This window comes from Mustela nivalis (genome assembly GCF_964662115.1).
Source record: "Mustela nivalis genome assembly, chromosome: 15".
In the NCBI taxonomy this organism is placed as follows: Eukaryota; Metazoa; Chordata; class Mammalia; order Carnivora; family Mustelidae; genus Mustela; species Mustela nivalis.
The window spans coordinates 36,798,189-36,821,205 of NC_139034.1; the positions used below are offsets into that span (position 1 = coordinate 36,798,189).

Sequence of the window (23,017 nt, forward strand, 5' to 3'; positions counted from 1 at the left end):
CCTCAGTGTAAAGGCTCACATTGAGAAGGTTCAGTGCAGATGAACACATGAACTATTTAGAGGTTATACTTGCGTTGTCTAAGGAATTAGAAGTACTGAATTTTGGGTGGCAGGAGAATCAATGAGATTTTATATATTTATTTATTTTAAAGATTTTTATGTATTTATTTGACAGGGTGAGTGAGTGCAAGAAAGAGAGTGCAAGAGTGGGGAGTAGGAGTGGGAAAAGCAGGCTCCCCACTCCAGGGAGCCCAGGTCCCTGGGATCATGACCTGAGCTGAAGGCAGACACTTAACCAACCAAGCCACCCAGGCACCCTCAATGAGACTTTAATCGAAATCGCCACCAGGAAGAGGGCCTGGTTTAGAAAGAAGTCATATTTGATTCAGAATGTTGAGTTTGAACACGTCTATGGAGATGTTTAAACGATATTTGGAAATGGGAGCATTGGAGATCAGGAGGAAGGTTGGGATCACATACTATGTTTCTCAAGAAAGAGGAGATAAAGAAAATTTTTAAAACGTTATCTATTGTTATTGCTATTTACTTAATGTAGCGTATAACATAGCACCTGTCAGTGAACCAGTGAGGATTTATGGGAGCATGTTAGAGCTTTGCTAATGAAATAACAAATGAGGGAAGAGGAAGGGAAAGGGTAAGGGCAGAGCCTTAGGGAATGCTTGCTCTTGATTTTTTTTTTTTTTTTTTAAGAGGGTGGGAGTCAGAAGAAGGGTTGAGGAAAGCCAGAGGGAAAACCTACTTGGTAAATATCTTAAGACAGAACATGAAGCACAAGAGAGGATCAAGGGAAGAGGGTGGGAGGAAAGGAGAACATGATGATTAAGGAAATGCCTTCTTTTTCTGGTGCTTGCGAGTGAGCAGTTTTAGTAAAATAAGAGTGATGGAGGCTTAGTAGAGGCAGTGTGTATGGGACTATTCCTCATGGGGCTTGAAGGTAAATAGATGGTGTTGAGAGGTATTAGGAGACTATAGGTTTTCTTAAAGTGCAGACATGTTTGTAGAAGAGAAGGAAGTTAAAAGTTCAGTTAAGAGATGGTTGATGGAAGATTTTGGAAAAGGTGAGAGTAGATGCCTCTAAGCTCAAGGTGGAAAGGGCTGGCCTTGGAGATTGTCAAAGACAGAAATAAGAGTAAGGAAGACACAGAGGGATTGTGTGATAGAGTTAAGGAAAGCCATGGAATCGCAATTCTGATGACTTTAATCATCATGGTAAAGTACATCATAGAAAGAAATGAAAAGGACTGGAAGCTTGGCTTGGCAATAACTTCTATAAGAAATGAAGAAAGTATTTTCTAAGTAATAGTGATGATTCAGCTGAGGTTGACCAATGTCAATTTGTAGTGGCTTTTCCTCATGTTTTATCACAGATTTGTAATACAACTGCTGGAAGAAGCAAATGTCCTATCTCTAGAGCATTGTCATTGTCTTCCCCAATCCATCCCATGGACTCATGAATTAAGTACTTTTTATAACAAGGTTCTTAAAACAAGAAGCATATTTACTTAGGGTTTAGTAATCAGGTAAGTGATGGCATAGTCCTAGTACAGATAGAGCTGTAACATTATTTCTGATAGCTGTGTAGTAGTCCATCACACTGATTTATTATGGTCTATTTTGCCAGTCTTCTAGATTGGCATTTGGGGTTTTTTTAATTTTTGTTTTTGTTTTTGTTTTTTTAATTATAAATCTTTCCATCTATGTTTTCCTGACTATTCCCTTAAGAAAAATTCCTTGAAATAGAATTGCTGGATTAATGAACATAAACATTTAAATTTTTGAAAATACCTTGCCATTTATTCTCCATAACATTGTCATTTTGCACATAGACCAATCGGTAATGAAAAGCGCCAGTTTCGTCTTAACCTTACCAACACTAAGTATTACTATTCTTTTTTAATCTCTGCTAATTTGAAGTTCTAAAAATATATTGTTTTACCTTGCAGCTCTTTATTAACCAGTGAAATGGAAAGTATTTTATTATGCTCATTTGCATATCATAGTGATATTATTTTCTTAATCTGAAAAATTATTTTTATATTAAGTGTATTTACTTGGTCTTTGTTATGTATGTTATAAACATTCTTTTCCTGAACAGGCATACAACAAATTCTACTGCCTAGTAAAACTAGACTGTGAAGGTACTGATCATCTGTGGCTGCATTAATCGCTTATCTCTTACTTCTTCACTTACTTGCATTACAAGTAAAATTAAGCCATGCTCTGGCATCTTCCATATTCTCATATTGCTTTTGTCTCTTGGAAATAGTGTGCAGTCCGTGCAGCCACAGAAGGCAGAACCCTTGTTTTGGAAGGCCTGGAAAAGGCGGAGAGGAACGTTCTGCCCGTTTTGAACAACTTGCTGGAAAATAGGGAGATGCAACTTGAGGATGGACGCTTCCTGATGTCTTCAGAGCGTTATGACAAACTTCTCCAAGTAAGAACAGAAAAATTCAGCTCCTTTGTCTTGGCTCCTGAGATGTAGGAGGTGCCATTTGTGGTGAGACATGCTTGTGTGGGCACGAGGACAGCGTTCAGGTGGCTCGCATCTGTGGCACACTGCTTAGCTCATGAGTTTGCAGTTTGACAAGTTTTTCAGTTTGCAGATCCTATTAGAAGACCTCCCAGATTTTTTTACTGGTTTTTTTTTTTTTTTGGCCTATGTAATAACTATTTGTTTCTCTTTTTCCCCCCTTCCTTTTAATTCTTTTTTTTTTCTCCCTCCTTTCCTATCTTCTTCTCTGTCTCCCAACAACCATGTACCAGAAGTCTAATGGCTTCTAGATGGTGCAAGAAAGATAAAGCTGAACTGAGTATAGTTCTTGGCCTCCAGAAGCTCAAAATCCAGTAGATATTGACAGAAATGAAACATATTTAAGAGATACCATGACGGTCCAAGCTGCCTGGGTCTGATGCCTGAGTTGTTGTAAATACATGTCATTTTCATTCTGGCTGCCCTGCAGTGGTCCAGGATCACTTTAAAACATGGGGCAGATTAAAACTGTTCTAAACCCTCTCCTTACTCAAAAACCCAAAGGCCTTCCAGTGCAAAACAGATCTTGTCTGATCTGGGCCCTTCCTGCCTCTTTAGCCGTATCTCCTGCTGTCCTTGTTTATTCACTCCAGAGGATAGTATTGTCTTTACTGTACCTTAAACCCACCAGGAAGGCATTCTCCTAGTGCTTTGCAAGTCACTTTGCTCTTCAGAATGATTTTCTTCCAGATACCTGGCTTCCTTCTATACCCCTTCAAGTTTTTGGTCTAGTGTTATGTTCTCAATGAAGCCTGCTCTCACCCACCAATTTGACATTGCAGTGTCCCCTCTGCCCTCACGCTCCCTGATTCTGCTCTATTTTTTCCTTAGTCTTCTAACATCCTACAGGAATTATTTCCTTGCTGTGTTTTTAGTTTTTTATTTGTTTTTTTGGTTTTTTTTTTTTTTAGTTGTTGTTTTTTTTTTTTTTTTAATTTGACAGAGATCACAGGCAGAGAGGCAGGCAGAGAGAGAGGAGGAAGCAGGCTCCCCACTGAGCAGAGAGGGCTCCTAGGACTCTGGAATCATGACTTGAGCTGAAGGCAGAGGCTTTAACCCACTGAGCCACCCAGGTGCCCCGCTTTGTTTTTAGTTTATTCACTGCCTCCCTCTGCTAGATTACAACTTCTGCTACCAGGGATTTTTGTCACCAGTGTTATCTCAAGCTCTTAGAGCAGTGCCTGGCACTTAGTGGCTGCTCAATAACTATTTGTTGACTGAATGAATCAGTGCAATAAAATCTTTACATGCTGTGATGCAAGTTGATAGGAAGAAAGTGTGGGGCCCTTCGGAGACTTTGGGGAAGTTGTTCATGTAATGTCACAAAAGGAGGAGAAGACAACCCTTGCCCATTCAGTGCCGTCTGTGCTGTACTGGAGCTCTCGGGCTCCAGAGTTCAGGGGTTGATGTCTCTGCCTCTGCATTCTAGGATTCCGTCTCTCTGACACTTGTGCGGTAGAAATACATGGATGGGAATTTTACTGCCCCAAGTAGGTTACAAGTTGCTCAAGAGCAGAATCTGTGTCTCCTTTCTTCTCGATACAGCTGATGAAAGCCCAGGACACACTAGGTACTAAATAAGAGTTGTTGACACCAGAGGGTCTGATTGAACTGATGCTCCATGGCTGGTAGGACCAGAAATAGCTCTTTCTGATTCCCGCTGTATGAGTCTTTTCCCAGAAACCTGTCCTGCTACCCTTTTAGCAGTCTGTTTCTTTATTGTTTATAGGAGTCTCTAGATGGTGTTTTCACTGTAAGATATAGTTGTCTTGTTTTGGAACTATCTGAAGATGACATCATACTAATGTAATTAGAAGAGGATAATTGAGGGTTTAATCAGTAAGAAGAAAATTTATTCATTCATATTGTTAGAGTTAATTTACTGAAATGAAAGATATGTTTATTATTCATTTATTTAAATTTACTTTAAATTTTAATTAATATTATAAAATACAAATTTAAATAAATGTAAGAATGTAATTTATATTTATTATTTTTAAAGTAGGTCAGTGTTATGCAGAACATTTTCTCATTAGATACTTTCAAATTACAAAAGAACTATTATTGGCTCCTATATCATTATTTAGTTATTTGGCATTGTTCGTAAATGATTTGGAAAAGAATACTCAGATATGGGATCATTTTTTTTAAGTGTGGTGTTTACTTCACAATTAGAAGTTTGATATATTCTTTATTTGTGTTAGAATTTTATGCAAAGTTATTGAACCTATTACTTTGGTTAAGAATTTGAAATATGGGGTCAAAAGAGTTTTAAGCTTTGCACAGTGGCAATATCGTAGCGATTGAGGTTTATCTGAGGCACGATTATTGCTAATTGAAGAGTTTTAGTATACAAGGAGTGTTTATTATTGAGAAGGATGTACTACATTGTTTTTTCCCAATGTAAGTATCAGTATACATGCTTAATTTTCATTGGTAAATATCGTTACTATATTCATAGAATCTGTCTCCTAAGAACCTCAGAGAAGATAGGCAAGATCCCTTCACAAAACACCACCACCTTAAGACAATTTCTATGATAAGAGGATTTCGGTACCATAATTTAAGTCCTGTTTATTTCTAGTTAGATTCAATATACTCAATTTAAATACTCCAAAATTTTAATGGTTTCAGAGAGATGATTGTAGTAGGATTTTGTTATTGTGGAAACAGATACAATCATTTTGTATAAATTCTATTTATATCCTGATGATCTTTTTTGGGTAAGTGGGAAAGAAAAATATTCAGCTGTCTGAAGATGATGCTCTTGGTTTCTCAGGTAGGGCTAGATGCTGACTCTTGTCCTCCGGTGCATGGTGATATAGTATCTCTGTAGTCTGTTGATGAAAGTGGGGTCATAATTTTGGTTATGCTTGAAATAATCATTCATTATATTTTTAAATGATTTCATGCAGTCAATTAACAGACATTTGTCCTATTATGTTTAAGAGATAATAAGTCCTCTCGAGAGCTTGGCTGCAGCATGAAGTGGTAATGGACAGAAGTCAGATCCTTGCATAGGATACAGTGGAGGGGGACAAAACTGGTTCTGATGGAGGGAGGGATTAGAGAGTGATGTTGTTTGTGCTAAGCTTGAAATGATGCCTGTGTTTATGCTGTGCAAAGTGGAAAGGGTGTTTCAGGCAAGTGGAGCAGCATTGGTCAAGCAGCATGATGTGTCTGGAGAGCCATGGTTGTGAGATGTGGCGGAGCACGGGGTCAAGGAAGGCAGGCTGGGTGTGCAGTGCTTGCTGGGACCGAGAGAATAGGACATGACTCGAGCCAGGAAAGTCCTTGAGTGTCGGGTGAAGAGCTTCTATACAGTTATATGGGTCGCATCCCCTGCGGATATGCTGAAAGCTGAGGGCGTACACGTTCATATAAGCTTTGTAAGCTGTACAGCTGAGGACAGTGAAGAGCCATTGTTAGGGTCAAGCAGAGAGAGAAGGAATGAGATAACAGGTACCTACTTGGACCAGTTGCTTTTGCACTGTTATATTTAGTTTTCCCATTAGGCACAGTAATTATTGATGACAAAGCTGAGGGTCAGAGGGCATAATAACATGCCCTTGGTCATGTTTACACCAAGTGCTAGAGCCAGGGTTTGTAACCCCAGACCCTGTACTGTTTCCAGTCTCAACTCTACCAGATGCAAGTTGTAGGGCCATGGGCAAGTTATAGAATTCCTTTGAACATTAGTTTGTTCATCCTTAAAAATGAATTAAATGTTTATTTGCATTCTGATAAAAGTTAAGTGAGCAAAACTCATTGAAAGTACTTACATGTAATGAGTTTTCAATACATGGTAGTTGTTACTATGTATTCATAGTTACTATGTATTGATATCTTGGCAGAAATAGACCCATAAACATGGTTGTCTCTTTGAGGTCCATGGGCACTCTCTACTCAACCAGTGAGTGGTCAGTCCCTCTAGGACTACCTTTTACATTCTCTGGTCTGAATCAGTATTATATTCCTTAGACTCTTCACTCAGTTTCTCCGAGTTAATGACCATAGCTTGGAGATCTGACGACCCACGTTGCCTTTGTTCATTGACTGTTAGCTGCTTCTCTGTTCAACGCCAGTCTTCATGGTATGAGCCTTCCTGGCACCCTGATCCTGATTTCACTTTGCTTCCTTCCTTGAAGTTTGGTTTTGAAGCTTGTATTTGGTACCCAAGTACAATTTACTCAGCAATCAGGGCCTAAATTCCTAAGCCTGGCAGTTCTTGCAGTTGTAATCTGCATCATTTATGCTATAAGTTTGGATCTTCTTTCAGGATCATACCAAAACAGAATTGGATGCTTGGAAGATTGTTCGGGTCAGTGAAAACTTCCGCGTCATAGCTTTGGGCTTGCCAGTGCCTAAGTACTCTGGGAATCCATTAGACCCCCCTCTCCGTTCTCGATTTCAGGCCAGAGATATTTATTATCTACCCTTTAAGGTAAGTATGAACAAGGATAATTTATTTCTTAAACAGATTTTCTATTTCTATTTGGTTACTATAAAAATGTTACTATGTTTTTATGTCCCTCTCAGTAGTTAATGGAGAAAAAAAGAGAGTGAAGAAAATCTCTGGAAACTAGGGAGAAAAATTATTGTGGCGTTATCTATCTGATGGATTAAAAAAGGCTAACTTTTAGAAAATGACATATATCAAAAATTATTTTTTTTTTACTATTACTTAGTGTCTACTTAAAGTTTGAAGTGTGCCTATAAAAGTTTCCCTTTAGTCTGTTACATTCCTTATTGATTTGGTATGTTTCTATGTTATTTTAGGACCAACTTAAACTGCTGTATTCAGTTGGAGGCAATGTTTCTGCTGAGAAGTAAGTATTTTAGCCACACATACACACATACACAGATACACATACACGTGCACACACACACACATTTATATAAATATCTGGACACTTCACATCAAATTTATTTATTTTGTCCATTGATGAATTGGTTAATTCATCCATTCAATAAATACTCTTTGAAGAATTTTTTAGTAGTTGCAGTAAGTGCTAATGATAAAGTTAATAAGACATGATCCTTGAAGGCAAGAAATTCAAGATATGGTAGAGTTTAAAGATATGGGACTGTATTAGTTTAATATTGTATAGTAGGGGCCATAATTTCAAAAAAGCATCATCATTTGAGATGAATAAATACACTTTTGCCAGATAAAGATTGGAATTAAGGAATTCTGAGAAGTTATTTTTAAAGCATGGGGTATGAGAGTGTATGCCTTGTTCTTGAGGCTATAGAAAGCTCCTTGTGGCTGGAATTCAGGTTTGCATTGAGAAGGGTGGGAAGGGAGGCTGGCAGGATAAATGTGGGCCAGGTTGTGGAAAGTCTCACATATTGTCATATTTTAGAAATATATCTGGGGACTCCTGGGTGGCCCAGCCAGTTAAGCATCTGCCTTTGGCTCAGGTCATGATCTCAGGGTCCTGGGATCAAGCCCCATGTTGGGCTCCCTGCTCAGTGGCGTGTCTGCTTTTCCCTCTCCCTTTGCCTCTTGCCCCAACTTGTGCTCACTTGCTCTCTCTCTCAAATAAATAAATTTTTAAAAAAAATCTTTAAAAAAAGAGAAATATATCTGTATATTTAATCAGCTTCTGAGTTTTATTTATTTATTTTTAAAAATATTTTATTTATTTATTTGAGGGAGACCGAGAGAGTGGCAGAGTTGGAGAGGGAGAAGCAGATTTGAGACCGGGCTCTGTGACCCAAGCTGAAGGCAGGCACTCAACTGGCTGAGCCATGCAGGCACCCCAGCTTCTGAGTTTTAAATGGAATATTATAATATGAAGCTGTTGTTTCTTGAGAATTTAATAGTAAGTATCATCTTTTAGATTAAATAAGTTGGTTCAGCTGTTTCATATTTTAAAAATGAATACATTTTATATATTCAAGCTATTAGGATAACATTTAACATCACTTAATTTTTTTTTTTTTTTTTTTGTTTAAAGATTTTATTTATTTATTTGACAGGCAGAGATCACAAGTAGGCAGAGAGGCAGGCAGAGGGAGGGATGTGAAAAGCAGGCTCCCTGCTGAGCAGAGTGCCGGGAGCAGGGCTGGATCCCAGGACCCTGGGATCATGACCTGAGCCAAAGGCAGAATGCCACTGAGCCACCCAGATACCCCTAACATCACTTAATTTTTCTCCCCTAGAATTTCTCAGCTCCTGTCCTTTGCTACCACTCTCTGTTCCCAAGAATCTTCTACTCTTGGACTTCCAGATTTTCCTTTAGATAGTTTACCAGCTGCAGTTCAAATCCTGGTATGTATAAAATAAATTAATGATATGTATAACCAAATTAATGATGTGTATAGTTTGTGGCAAAAAGTACATTTAAGAGCTAATCCTTGGGGATTGACCACTTCAGTTTGTCTTGTTGTATTTTATAAATATTATAAGACCTGAGCTTACTTGGCTGCAGCGCAGTAAACTGTACAGAGCCCAGCTGCATATTTTGAGCCCTTGAAGAGCTTCCAGCTTTATTGGGGGTATCAGGGGGAGGCAGGCAGATGTGCAGCTCAGGAAAAAGTCCACAGACGGAGGGAGGACTCAACCTGAAGAGACACGAAGAGCTGGGAGAGGCATGTTGCAGGTAAGCTTTGCCTCCACCTGGCCCACTGAGGCAGGGAGCTGGGGCGTTCACACTTGGGCACCAGCAGTCATTGCTCGTCGCAAGGGACACTGATTCCCAGGCACTAGCTGCTCTCTTGGCCTGGAGCAGAGCTGGCTTCAGGACTTCAAGGGTAGTCTTCTTTAATAGCCCTGCCTCTGCTGGCTGTTGGAAGGGAAGGGTGAGAGGCTTAGAAAGGATAAAAACAGATCTGAGGGCTTTGGTGGAGCATAGACATTGTCCACTACGATTTTGAAGAGATCATGACGGTAGTGTCAAGAGTGGTGGAAATGCCCTCCATACAGGGGGCACAGCTCGTACAAAGCTGTTGAATCACAAAAGGGCTTGTTAATTTTGAAGAATGCTGAGTCCTATTGCTAGAACAGGCATGTATGGTGAAGAGAGAGGTTAGAGCTTTCGTGTGAAGTGTTTGCATGGTGAGTGCAGTTGTCTGGATTTTGTAGTGGGGAAGAAGGGGCCCACTAGGTATTATGAAGTAGGTGAGGTGTATAGTAATCAGTTATATATTGGAGGAAGATACCTCTGCTGGCAGGGAGGAGGGATGGGGAGAGCACGGTGGCATAAGGGGGAAACCGTAACCATTAGTGAGAGATTTTGCTAAGGAGAGCATAATCCCAGGTAGTAGGGATCCTAAAATAAAAATAAAGTAAAATAAAATAAAATAAATAATATATAATAATATATAGTAATAAAATAAAATAAAAATAAATCCAAGAGATTTATTTCTAAATTATTGTTGCTATTTGTTTATATATCCTGAAACTGAGTAGGTTTCACAGGTATTGTTTACATTGCTCTATATATTTAGAACAGGATTTCTCCTCCTATTTATCATATCTCCTACATTTTGTTCTTTTTGTTTTTGCTTGAAACTTTTTACTTTGACAATTCCCAAATCTAAAAAAAAAGTTCACAAATAGTAAAATGAATACCCATAATCCCTTCAACTAGAGTCACTAGTTTTTAGCATATTGCCACATTTAATTGCCATCTCTCTTTTTTTCTGAACCATTATAAAGGAAACCGTGGTCAGTATTCTTATATACTTCAGTGTGCACCTTATATGAAGTAGGACATTCTGCATGACCAGAACCACTAATCATACCCCTCAACATGTTAACAGTAATTCTATAATATCGTCTGATAGACATATACCAAAATTTCTCTAGTTGTCCCTTTTAGTAGATTTCTGAAAGCAGAGTGAATGGAATTGAGAAAGCAGTTTTGAGAGTAATAAAAACCTTCTAGCTTGTAATTTATAACTGTGAAAGTAAGTACATTTGTGTATGAGAGTAACTCAGATTAGGAATAAAAGTGAAGGAGAAGGTACTTTGGGATGAGTATGGTAGGGAAATGTGTTCAGACATTTAGTTTCAGATATGCTGAATGGGGGTCAATGGGATATCTAGATTCCTGTCTGGGTAATTGCGAGTTCAACTCTATAGCTCAGGAAAGTAGGCAGGATCAGAGACAGAGACATGAGAGCCATTAACAGATAGATGGCAAGTGCAAGGTAGGAGTGGATGAGCTTACCCAGGGAAAGGGTGTAGAATAGGAAGAGAAGAGGAAGTAATGAATATTTACTTTTATAGACTTCTAGAAAATATGAGAAACCTATTGTTATTATTTATAAGGCAATTTCAATGTCATAGGCATTTCAGATAAATTTTCTGTGATTGTTTTAGATGTTCCTCATTCCTATGTATTTTTGCTCCTAATAGGATTCCTTTCCTATGATGTCAATCAAACATGCAATCCAGTGGCTTTACCCATACACTATTTTACTAGGACACGAAGGGAAGATGGCTGTGGAAGGTGTTTTAAAAGTAAGTATCTTGGGACACCTGGGTGGCTCAGTTAGTTAAGTGTCAGCCTTCGGGTCAGGTCATGATCCCAGGGTCCTGGGATTTAGTCCTACATCAGGCTGCTTGCTTGGCAGGGAGCCTGTTTCTCCCTCTGCCTTCAGCTCCCCCTGCTATGCATGCTCTCTATGTCTCTCTCTGACAAACAAATAAATAAAATCTTTAAAAAAAAAAAAAAGTATCTTATATGTTAACTAACTTGAATTTAAATTAAAAAAAAAAAAAAGTAAGTATCTGCTTTGCTTTCCTTTCCTTTTCCATGTCTCTTTTCATCCCTTCTGTTCCCATCTTCCCATTTCTCGCTTCCCCCTCTTTCCTGCTTTTTTCTTTCCATCTTTCTTCCTTTCCCTTGCTTTTCCCTCTCTTTTTTTTCTAGGCATGGAGGCACTGGCAGGCCAGTGATAGTGAAGCATGTACAGAGGTGACTGGTGTGGTTGGGATGTTGACTACATTGAACAAAAAAAGTAAATCAATTGAGCAGATGGGTCAATATATTGAGGATTATGAGAGCTGTGTTATTTACTGTTGGAAAAATAATTTATAAAAGTAGAAAGGGAGAAGGAAAGAAAGACTGCTGTGGTGTTAGATTGGAATTGGAGAAATCAGAATGAACTCTTTTTTTTTCAATATATATAAACAGAGTAATAGATACAGATAGTGTGTGAATATGTGAATGCAAACCCATACTTTCTAGTTCTCTCCTCTACAAAGGCCTAAAAACTGACGATCCAGTGGCAGTAATCATGCTAATTGCCGAGACATTGGTTTCTAAATACCATACTTCCTAAACTAAAAGTAATCAGGACTCCTAGGAAGTAGGGCTGGTTTGGCATCAGCACAGGGGAAGTATACAATAAAATGAACTGGGATCATCTTACTGTGCCAGAAAGTAAGGAAATGCCTACTAAATGATGCTGATGTGCCAAAGTTACAGAGGAACCAGCTTGAAGTGGCTCCCATAAGTATCAAAATAAACAATGATAACTGTTGATTATAAGCCATTGAACAGAATAGGAATCGCTAAGTTCATATTTATATAAATGAATATATAAATACAAGGGGAAGAAGAAAAATCTCTTGAATAAATGCAGAAGGAATTATATAAACAGAAAAATCACCATTTGGCAACCATCAGTATGGTAGTTGATTTAGGCAGAAGGTCATCAAAGGTTTTAAAGCTAGTGGGTGGAGGTTCTGTGAAGGATAGGATATTGGGGTGCCTGGGTGGCTTAGTCAGTTAAACATCTGAGTCTTGATTTTGGCTCAGGGTCATGAGAGTGAGCGCCACGCGGGGCTCCACACTCAGCAGGCGTCTGCTTAAGATTCTCTCCCTGACCACCATGCGCACACAGGCACGCACACACTCATATTCTCTCTCCCTCTCTTCAAATAATAAATAAATAAATAAATATCTTCCCAAAAAAGTATAGGATATTGATATAATGTAAGAATATCTCCTACCAAAATACTCAGTTGACTACAAAACAAGAAAATGATAACTTTTATGGTAAATGCCAACTTGACCAGGTGGGACAGATACTGTGTCCGTCCTGAGTGTTGAGGTGAGAAGAGCTCAGCCTCATTTCAGGGATGTTCTTGATAAGGATTCATGATGTGAATTTGGCCATTAGAAAGTATGGTATAGATCTAGGCTGAGGTTTATAATGAAAGTCCTGTATTTTTTAGAATTATCCACTCCATAAAAGAGAAAAAAACTGAGGAAACTACTTCAGTTTGAACCTGACTAAAGAGATATGATAGCTAAATGCAACGTGTGCTCCTACGTTGGATCCTGGACCACATGGGAAAAAGTGACATTGTTGACAGAGTTAGTTAAACTTGAATATCTGCTATAATGTGTTTCAAAAAAAATTAAAAACAAATATAACTAATCAATTATTAACTTGCAAGTAAGCGCTTTATATAAAACTATGGAAGTGGCTAATGAAGTTATTTTTATCTTAAGTGGTTCATTATATGGAGCATGATTTTCTTTTGAAGTATGCATAGCATAATTTTCTTATTATATTGTTTAAAATAGTTTTCTAAAGGGCCGGTCACAATATATGATCTCTTATAACTATATATTTGAGCATGTTGACTCTTGGCAGATTGACTTACCCAAATTAATTCCTTTTTATGAAAGACAGTTTTTATTTTTCTTTTACAGTTTGGCTTACGGAGCAGATTTCTAAGAAGTAGGTAGAATGTGAACACTAGGTTTTTTTCTATGTGTATAGGCCCTTCATTTTCTGGAGGCCAGGATTTTACCACCTTGGGCAAATAGAGTGGTGTTTGTTTCTCCTCTATCCCAGAATCTACAAAGGGGGTACACAAAGAAGTATTCTTTATGTGGGTAGTAATAGTAAGAACTCAGAAGTAGATTCTAGGTGCTTTAGCAGGTTTTTCTCCACATTATCAGCTAGCCAAAGAAATATTATTTTCATTGATTGTTGGTGTCAATAACAATATAATAATAATAATAGTAATAAATAAAACTTATAAAAAGCTCTTCCTCATAGATGCTGAGAACTGTAGTTGGGGACAGACTCTAAATGAAAAGCATAAAGAAGCAAGGGGAAAAATATAACTAGTTCACTTTAAGATTTATTCTCAGCACTGAAAAAAAGAACTAGAATTCATCTTTAATTTAATCAACATCTGAACTAACCTGGCATTGGTCATTGAAATAGAGCACCTAGTGTTTAAGAAAAAGGTGCTGATTCCTGATGTGCTCCCTTGATGCCCATCAGCACAGTACCCAATTCCCATGGAACAAGGGTAAATAGGGATAAAGAAAATGTCAGGGGGAGGTCTGATAAAATGAAGCAATGTAAACTTTTTTGTGACACAACTGAGAGTAGATATTCAGTGCCTAGAAGAGTCAGTTATGAACAAAGGTATTTATTTTTATAAAGAAGCCACTTGGATGTGTTTCCGATCTCTGATTTCAAAACTAGTCCTATAAATTAGACTTCTAATGAAGATGGCAGAGTAGGAAGATCCTAAGCTCACTTTGTTCAGTGGATACAACTGGATAACACCCACATCAGTGTAAATAACCCAGAAAACAATCTGAAGACTGGTAGAACACACTCTCCGCCTGCAGCTAAATGTGGGGAAGAAGCCACATTGAAGTGGGTAGGGGGGCAGATATGTGGCAGGGGTTACATAGACCTGAGAGACTGTCTTTGGCAGAGAGGGACACCTTGGGCTCAGAGAGGGGAAAAGAATAGGCCATCACATGAGGTACCCCAGGCACCAGAGACCTGCACAGGGAACATTTGGCTTTGAAAACCAGACGGGCTGATTTTGTGAGTTCTTAAAATTAGCAGGGCTTAACACCTGGAACTTGGAAGATCTGTGGGCTCAGCTCTGGGAGGGTGATAGGAATCTGAGTGCTCACTCTTAAAGAGACAGTATACCAAATATTTCCACAGAGATGCAGCATTGAAACAGCAGTTTGAAAAATACTGGGGTATATGGGAGGGAGATTTGTTTACTAATTTCAGAGCATGTGCTGGAGAAATAGGGGTGCTTGGAAGACCTCTCCAAGAGCAAAATTGCTGGCAGGTATCATTTCTTTCCCCCACTTCCTAGCCTAGATACATGAACACCTTCAAACACCAACACACCCTACCTAACTTGGTAACAGTGTGCCCTGCCCTGTGTTCTGTGGACACAGCTCCTCCCAAACATCTTGACCATAGCACACCCAAAGTAGTGCCACAAGTCTGGCAGTGTGCAAGCAGCTCCAAGAGGTATGAATGAGCACCACAACAAAGTGACTCTTGCTCTGAACTGCCCCAGATGGCTCCAGCCTGGTCCACTAACAGCACAGGGATCAAACCTTGCCTACAACAGGAAAGGAGAGCCACTGCAGATGACTGGATTGGAGGCAAAAGTGGCTCCGCCACAACAGTAGAGTGCACACAGTACACGTTGCCAGGTTCTGGTGAACAGGGGACTTTGCACTACAGGGCACTATGGCGTCTCTTCTTCGTAAGGCCACTGCTTCTAAGAGCTGGAGATGTAACTGACTTTCCTGAAACATGGAAACAGATGCAAAGAGTTAGACAAAATGAAGAGACAGAGGAGTATTTCTCCAATGAAAGAACAAGACAAATTCACAGCAAAAGAGGTAAACGAAATGAAAATAAGTAATAGAGAATTTAAACTAATGGTCATAAAGCTATACCCTGGACTAAAAAGAGTGGAGGACCTCAGCAAGACCTTTAACAAAGAGATAGAAAACAAAAACCAACCAGAGATGAAGAATTCAGTAACTGAAATTAAAAATACATTAAGTGGACTAAATAGGAGATTAGAGGAAGCAGAAGAATGAATCAGCGGCCTGGAGGACAGAGTAATAGAAGGCAATCAAGTTGAACAAGAGAGAGAAAAAAATAATAGAAAATGAAAATGGGGAACTGAGCAACACTGTCAGGCATAATAACGTTTGTGTCATAGGGATCCCAGAAAGAGAAGCAAGAGAAAAGGGGGCAGAAAATTTATTTTGAAGAAATAATAGCTGAGAATTTCTTGAATCTGGGGAGAAAACAGAAATTCAGATCAGGAGGCACAGAGAGCACCCAACAATATTAAAAAAAAAAAATCACTCACCACAATCAAGTGGGATTCATTCCTGGGATGCAAGGGTGATTCAATATAAATCAATCAACATGATATATCAACATCAATAAGACAAAGGATAAAAACAGGATCATTTCAATAGATATAGAAAAAGCATTTGACAAAGTACAAATCTGTTCATAATAAAAACCCTTAACAAAGTAGGTTTAGAGGGAACATGCCTGAACATAATAAAGGCCATAAATGAAAAGCCCACAGCTAACATCATACTCAATGGTGAAAAAGGGAGTGCTTTTCCCCTTAGATCAGGAACACAACAAGGATATCCACTCTTGCAACTTTTATTCAACATAGTGCTGAAAGTCCCAACCATAGCACTCACACAACAAAAAGAAGTATAAGGCATTATATTGGTAAGGAAGAAGTAAAACTTTCACTATTTGCAGATGACATGATATTATATAGAGAAAACCCGAAAGACTCTACCAAAAACTACTAGAAGTGATGAATGAATTCAGTAAACTCACAGGATACAAAATCAATATACAAATATCCTTTGCATATCTGTACATTAAGAATAAAGAAGCAGAAGTAGAAATTAAGAAAGCCCCATTTACTGGGACGCCTGGGTGGCTTAGTTGGTTAAGCAGCTGCCTTCAGTTCAGGTCATGATCCTAGCATCCTGGGATTGAGTCTCACATTGGACTCCTTGCTTGGCTGAGAGCCTGCTTTCTCCCCTCTGCCTCTGCCTGCCACTCTGTCTGCCTGTACTCGCTCTAGCTCCTCTCTCTGACAAATAAATAAATAACATCTTAAAAAAAAAATCCCATTTACAATTGTACCCCAAATTATAAAATGCCTAGGAATAAACATAACCAAGGAGGCAAAAACACCTGAACTCTGAAAACTATAAAACATTAATAAAAGAAATTGAAGATGACACAAACAAATGGAAAACCTGTTCCATGTTCATGGATTAGGAGAAAAAATATTGTTTAAATGGTCATACAACTCAAAGTAATCTACAGATTTAATGCAGTTCCTATCAAAATACAAACAGTATTTAGAACAAGCGATCCTAAAGTTTGTATGGAATCACAAAAGACTCTAAGTAGTTAAAGCAATCTTAAAAAAGAACAAAACTGGGATCACAATCCCAAATTTCAAGATACATTACAAAATCATAGTAATCAAAGAATTATGGTACTGGCACAGAAATAGACACATAGATCAAAAGAATAAAATAGAGAACCCAGAAATAAACCCGCAATTATATGATCAATTAATCTTCAACAAAGGAGGCAATAGGCAGCGGGAGAAAGACGGTCTCTTCAACAAATGGTGTTGGGAAAACTGGAAGCTACATGCAAAAGAATGAAACTGGATCACTTTCTTACATATTTAAAAACAAACGCAAAATGGATTAAGGACCTAAATGTGAGATCTGAAACCATAAAAATCTTGGAAGAGATCACAGGGAGTAATTTCTCTGACATCAGCCATAACAACATTTTTCTAGATATGTCTCCTGAGACAAGGGAAACAAAAGCAAAAATAAACTATTGGGATCTCATCAAAATAAAAAGCTGCTGCAAAGCAAAGGACACAGTCAAGAAAACCAAAAAACAAACTACTTAAATGGGACAAGATATTTGCAAATGACATATTCAATAAAGGGTTCATATCCAAGATAAATAAACAGTTTATACAACTCCCCCAAACAACACCAAAACCCCCAAACAAACCAATTAAAAAATGAGCAGAAGACATGACATACAGATGGCCAATAGACATCTGAAAAGATGCATGGCATCATTCATCATCGGAGAAATGGAAATCAAAACCACAGTGAGATATCACCTCACACCTGTGAACATGGCTAAAATCAAATACCCAAGGAACAGCAAGTGTTGGGAAGGATTTGGAGAAAAACGAACACTTACACAGTGTTGGTAGGACTGCAGACTGGTGTGGTTATATATACAGTGGAATATTTATTACTTGGCCAAAAAAGAGAAAGATGTTGGCCATGGGTGAAACTAGAGAGGATAATGTAATAAGAGAAGTAAGTCAGAGAAAGACAAATACCATATGATTTCACTTATATGTGGGGTTTAAGAAACAAAACAAATGAACAAAGGGAAAAGAAAGACTAATAACCAAAAACCTGACTCTTACCTATAGAGCATAAACTGATGATTACCAGAGAGGGGTGGGTGGAGTAGGTGAAGGGGATTGAGGGTACACTTACCATGATGAGCACTGAGTGGTGTATAGAGTTGTTGAATCACTATATTGTACACCTGAAACTAATATAACATTGTATGTTAACTCTGCTGGAATTTAAAAAAATCAGCTAGTCATACAAATGAGTTAAAGTTATAGAATACCTTTAAGGAGTTGAGTTTTCTAAAGAAAGTAGCTAATACTCCTTCATTTTGTTTTATCTTTATTTTGACCTTTATAATTATGGGGAATAGAGAAAAATGACTGAAGGTCTATATTACAAACAAAAACCATCTAAATTTCATTTCAGAGTCTTAAAAATGAAAAGGGAATGATATTACTTAGATAAGATTAGAAAATGTGGTTATCTTTTTTTTGCATTAATAATGTATATAGCTAGTTAAGAAACAGTACTTCTTTTTCCAACTTCTTAGTAGATAAATAAGGGTGGGTGGAGAGCTTAAATTCATTCATCTGAACCTAAAGAACTTTCCTTTTATACTATTATTGCACACTGATACATGCAACTAGATCAGAATGTTAAATCACTCACCTTAAAAATGGTAGCAGTCTAGTGATTGGTGTAATTTTTGTTATCTGTCCTGGACAGTCCATTTGGCCCATCTGTTATTCTAAGTTTCTCTATTTTCTCAAGCTAATATTCACAGAAAACCAAAATTTTATATGTCCTCAAATAATTTTGAATTTAGAGGTGAAAATTAAGGCAATATTTTTGAATTGGAAAAAAAAATACTGAACTAAGAATTAGAAATATCTGTTGTAATAGCAAACCAAGAATGTACATATGTACATATAATAACTTTTCCTTGATACTCACTTTCTGACCTGCATTGTTATAGAATCTAATGGATAGTTGAATGTGAATTAGATATCCATTTGAATTCAGGAAAAATTATTACTGAAAATGCAGTCAGCTAAAATTAGGAAAACCTTTTTTTTTTTCCTAAGCAAGCTATAAAAATAGCTAAAATGTCTTTCATTCCTTGGATAGTACTCATCATATGATGTTGATACTCTGAAAACATGTTTCTGTATTCATAAAATTACTCCTAGATTTTAGTTGACATCTTAAAGAAAATATTCTTCCTCTGAATCTGCTATCCTTTGAGAATGGTATACTCTTCTTACAGTGTAGTAACAAGTACATTTGTCTTCTAGTACCATGTCTTGGCTCTCAGTCCTTCTTAGGTAAGACTGAGTGGCTCTAATAGACTTGAAAACATGGGTATAGATCTGGAGGTGTTTTGATATTAAAGATAATACTTGAGAGTTTGTAAAGTACAAGTGTTAGTTGAATTGGTCACACGGATGGAAGAACCAAAGAGGAGCATATATGGTGAGAAATCCTGCCTGAAGATTGAACACTAGAAGAGCCAATGTTTAAGGATTGGACAGTGTGCCAAGAACCTTCAAATAAGGCAGAGGAAGAGCAGTCAGAGCATACAGATGGTTTGTAGTCTCAAACTGGATTAGATTATTTAAAAAGTGAGCATAGAAAATACAAAAGTTCCACTCCTGAAGTACCCTGATGTGTACTGGTCAGGTAAATGAAGAAAAAGAAGAACCTGCCAGAAAGACTGAGAAGGAAGGAGCATTGAATAGGAGGAAAACTTATTTATTTATTTAGTCAGTTAGTTTGGCAAATAGGGTATTACTGGTGAGCTTAGCAGGAACAGTGGTCATGGAGTGGTGGGAATGCCAGCCAAGAAAAATCAGTGGGCTGAATAGTAAATCAGAGATGAGGAAAGGAGACAGTGATGATTTACTACTTGTAAAATAAGTTTGGTGGTGAGAAGCTGGGTCACTCAAGGATTATGTAGAATCAAGAAATGACATTTTGTTTGTTTCTTGAAATGGGAAGACAAACATCTTCATAGGAAGCAGGGATGTAATCTGTGGAATAGATGGAAAATATCTATGGAAATATGGTCTGGGAGAGACAGGAAAGACATTTCCAGAGCACCACTGTGCCTTGGTTTGGAAAGATCGAAGAACATATTTTTCTATCCAGCATCTGGAATGATGGAATTATCGTTAACTGAGATGGAGAAAGCAGACTTTCAGTGGCTTTTCATTCACTCATAATTAAAGCAGAAGTCCTTTCTACAGAGATGGTGGGAAAAGAAGTGAGGATTGATGGAAATATAGAAGATTTTTTTTAAAGATTTTATTTATTTATTTGACAGAGATAGATCGCAAGTAGGCAGAGAGAGAGAGAGGGGAGGAAGCCCCGATGTGGGACTCGATCCCAGGACCCTGAGATCATGACCTGAGCCGAAGGCAGCGGCTTAACCCACTGAGCCACCCAGGCACCCTGAAATATAGAAGATTTTTAAATTAAAAAAAAAAAAAAGAAAAGAAAATATAGATGATTTTGAGGATTAAAGGGAAAGGATTTAATTTGATTGTTCATATAACAAACGTTTATTGATCACTGACTGTGTCCCATGTATGATTCTAGGTTCTGGAGGTTTGGAGTAAACCAAATAGATACATTTTAATTTTGCTGGTGGAGTTTATATTCTAGCAAAGAATGGAGGAGTATGTGCCTGAAGGCTCTGTGGTTGGTTGGAGGAGACCTGTAGATGATCGGCTGACACAGGAATGAATTGGTTCGGATGACTCCTAAGGGAGAGTAGTGTTAGTTTGTATTAGTTGCTGATTGGCTTTGGGAAGGAGCCTAGCAGAAACCAAGGGCTACATACTTGTTTGGTAGCCAGGAAATAAGGTATGGAGAATTTCTTTTTTAGTGCTCCACAGCCTAGAAAAATGTATAAAGAAAATGAATACTTTGGAGGGACAGGATTGGGAATTGTGAGGGAGAGTATGGAGGCTTTGCAGATCAACATATAATTAATATTTCCTTTTATTAAATTATATTTCATAGTTCAAATAACATAATTTGAAAGAAAGTGTTTAAAAAAATACATGAGAATTGTTTGTTTAATTGACATTCCAGAATAGGAGCTACTCATTAATGTTAAATGGTAAAGTAAATGAACTTTGGTTTATTTGCTAACATGTAGTCTGTGAGAATTATATATGTATTTTATTCCTCAGTTACCTTTTTGATTAACAGTCCTTTAAATTTCCTATGCCAGCAGATGGTAATTCATCTTGCAACTTGAGTTCTTTTACTATCTTAGGGTATTCTAGCCTACTATTTTGATTCTACTGAAATATTTTAGCTTAAATTATTTATAAGGACATAACCAGTTATAGCACGTGGTTCAAGGCATTAGTGCTCCTTTTTGGAATACAAGTGCTCTGCAGTCCTTTATGAAGTTAGGCTGACATTATTATAGGTGGGGTTAAGAACATGCCTTTAGCTAACATATTTGTTTTCTTAGAATTTAACAGTTCTAGGTTCTAAATTCTAATGAATTTAATTACTTTAATTACTTGACTAAGGCCTTACTCCATTGAACCTCCCTTTAAATACAGTGTTAACTTTTTTTTGCATGAAATTAAATTGTCAATAATTGTTATTGTCTATAGCACAAAAGGAGCCCCTACCGAATTATGTGATACTCTGAGAATTTGCATGTATAAAAGGCATACTACATAAGACTTACATTTTTTAATGGTAGCACAAATAGACAATTTTTCTTAGGTTTGGGTAAAGGAATAAGTATTGTCCTAAGTTCTTCTGACATCAAAAAGACTTGAATTGGGGTGTTTGACTTAGAACATTGAGCTTGAAGATAATTTCTTCCCCTAAATCTATTTTCTGGATTTGGGTCATTCTGCTGAGTAAGCAGTGATCTGTTCTTGCATTGAGGGTCAGTTCTTTCACTATAGTACTAATGTTCTAAAACTAAGGTAGGATTTTGACGGGGATGGGGACCATTTCTGCCTGTTAAATACTAAAAATGAGTTAATCTTTTCATATCTAACATGCTGTTATTCTAGGGCATAGGATTTAATTAATTTTCAATTACTATTCTCATTTTCCATAAATTTGTATTCTTTGTGTGCATTCTTTATATAACCAGCTGGAATGAGAACTATAACCAAGCATTAGAGCATTGATAATTGGTCCACATGGAGAAAGAATCAGTGGTCTTGGTGTTTTACATCCAAATACTGAGAACATACACCAAAGCAGGCACTGTGCCAGATACTGTGGAAGACTGTTAGAATTTATTGTAATCAGTTAGTCTAACCACACAAGCAAACAGCGGAATGGTGTCCAGGAAGTTCTGGCTTCATGAATTTCAGGCAACATTAACGTAAGTTGATTTAAGAAGTCAACCAAATAAGTCTTATTTTACTTTAACATGTTGTCAAGAGTCTCATCGTCCTTTCCAGGAAACTGGAACCTTTGATTAACAAGAAGTGTAGGCTGCAGACTGTTACCAGCTCAGGAGTTCAGCGACTCCCTTTCCTGTCATTTAGTAAATTTTAGGAACTATTTGCATATCACCTGAGTAATTGGCTTAAGGAGAATGGCATTTGTAAAAACAGGAAGAAAGTTGTCATTAGTTTTTTACCTCTACTTTTATACTATAGAGTGAGTTTCAGTTCTAAATGGTATCCAGAAAACTGGATATCCAGCACTAACACTAAAATAAAAAGTAAATCACACAATTTTCTTGTAATTTTGTAGCGCTTTGAACTCCAAGATTCAGAAAGCTCTGTGCTTCCTAAAGAGGTGGTGAGAGTGGAGAGGCTGATGGAGAGTCCTGCCCCCCAAGCTATGGTCACTGTCCAGATAGCAGACAAAGAGGTGACCATTCAGGTAATGGGTTGAGCTTGATACTTTCTAAGATGTGCTTTGTTCCACCCATTTTTATGACCTAATTTGGTTTTTGATCTCCTTGTAAGCCTCTGGTTCTGTAGGGTCACATCTGTATATCTGTATCTTTATCTATCTGTGTCTCCACAGTCATGTATGTTTGTAAATTGGAAAAGTTCAGGAAAAACATAGGTATAACCTTTCATCGAAAACCAAAGTTGACTTCTGGGAAAATCAAATCAAGTACTGAATAAAGCATTGTGTATTCCAAGCCCTTGGTAAGAAATAGTGTTTTCAAACATATTTTAGGAGCTAAGGAACACTCTTTTCAAATAAAATCGTTCTTAGCTACATGCACTATTTAAAAGAGGAGCTATTC

The 23,017-nt window shown here is 37.6% G+C and overlaps 1 protein-coding gene across 1 annotated transcript in view; it reads left to right on the forward strand.

Moving 5' to 3' along the window:
• The window catches only part of VWA8 (von Willebrand factor A domain containing 8), a 322,462-nt gene that overhangs the window by 51,800 nt on the left and 247,645 nt on the right, over window positions 1–23,017 (forward strand). Inside the window, exons 5-10 of the mRNA XM_082701350.1 lie at window positions 2,288–2,455; window positions 6,831–6,995; window positions 7,331–7,380; window positions 8,720–8,828; window positions 10,920–11,024; window positions 22,510–22,641. Of these exons, the coding sequence (XP_082557476.1) occupies window positions 2,288–2,455; window positions 6,831–6,995; window positions 7,331–7,380; window positions 8,720–8,828; window positions 10,920–11,024; window positions 22,510–22,641 (729 nt within the window). The remainder of the gene's footprint in view (window positions 1–2,287; window positions 2,456–6,830; window positions 6,996–7,330; window positions 7,381–8,719; window positions 8,829–10,919; window positions 11,025–22,509; window positions 22,642–23,017) is intronic.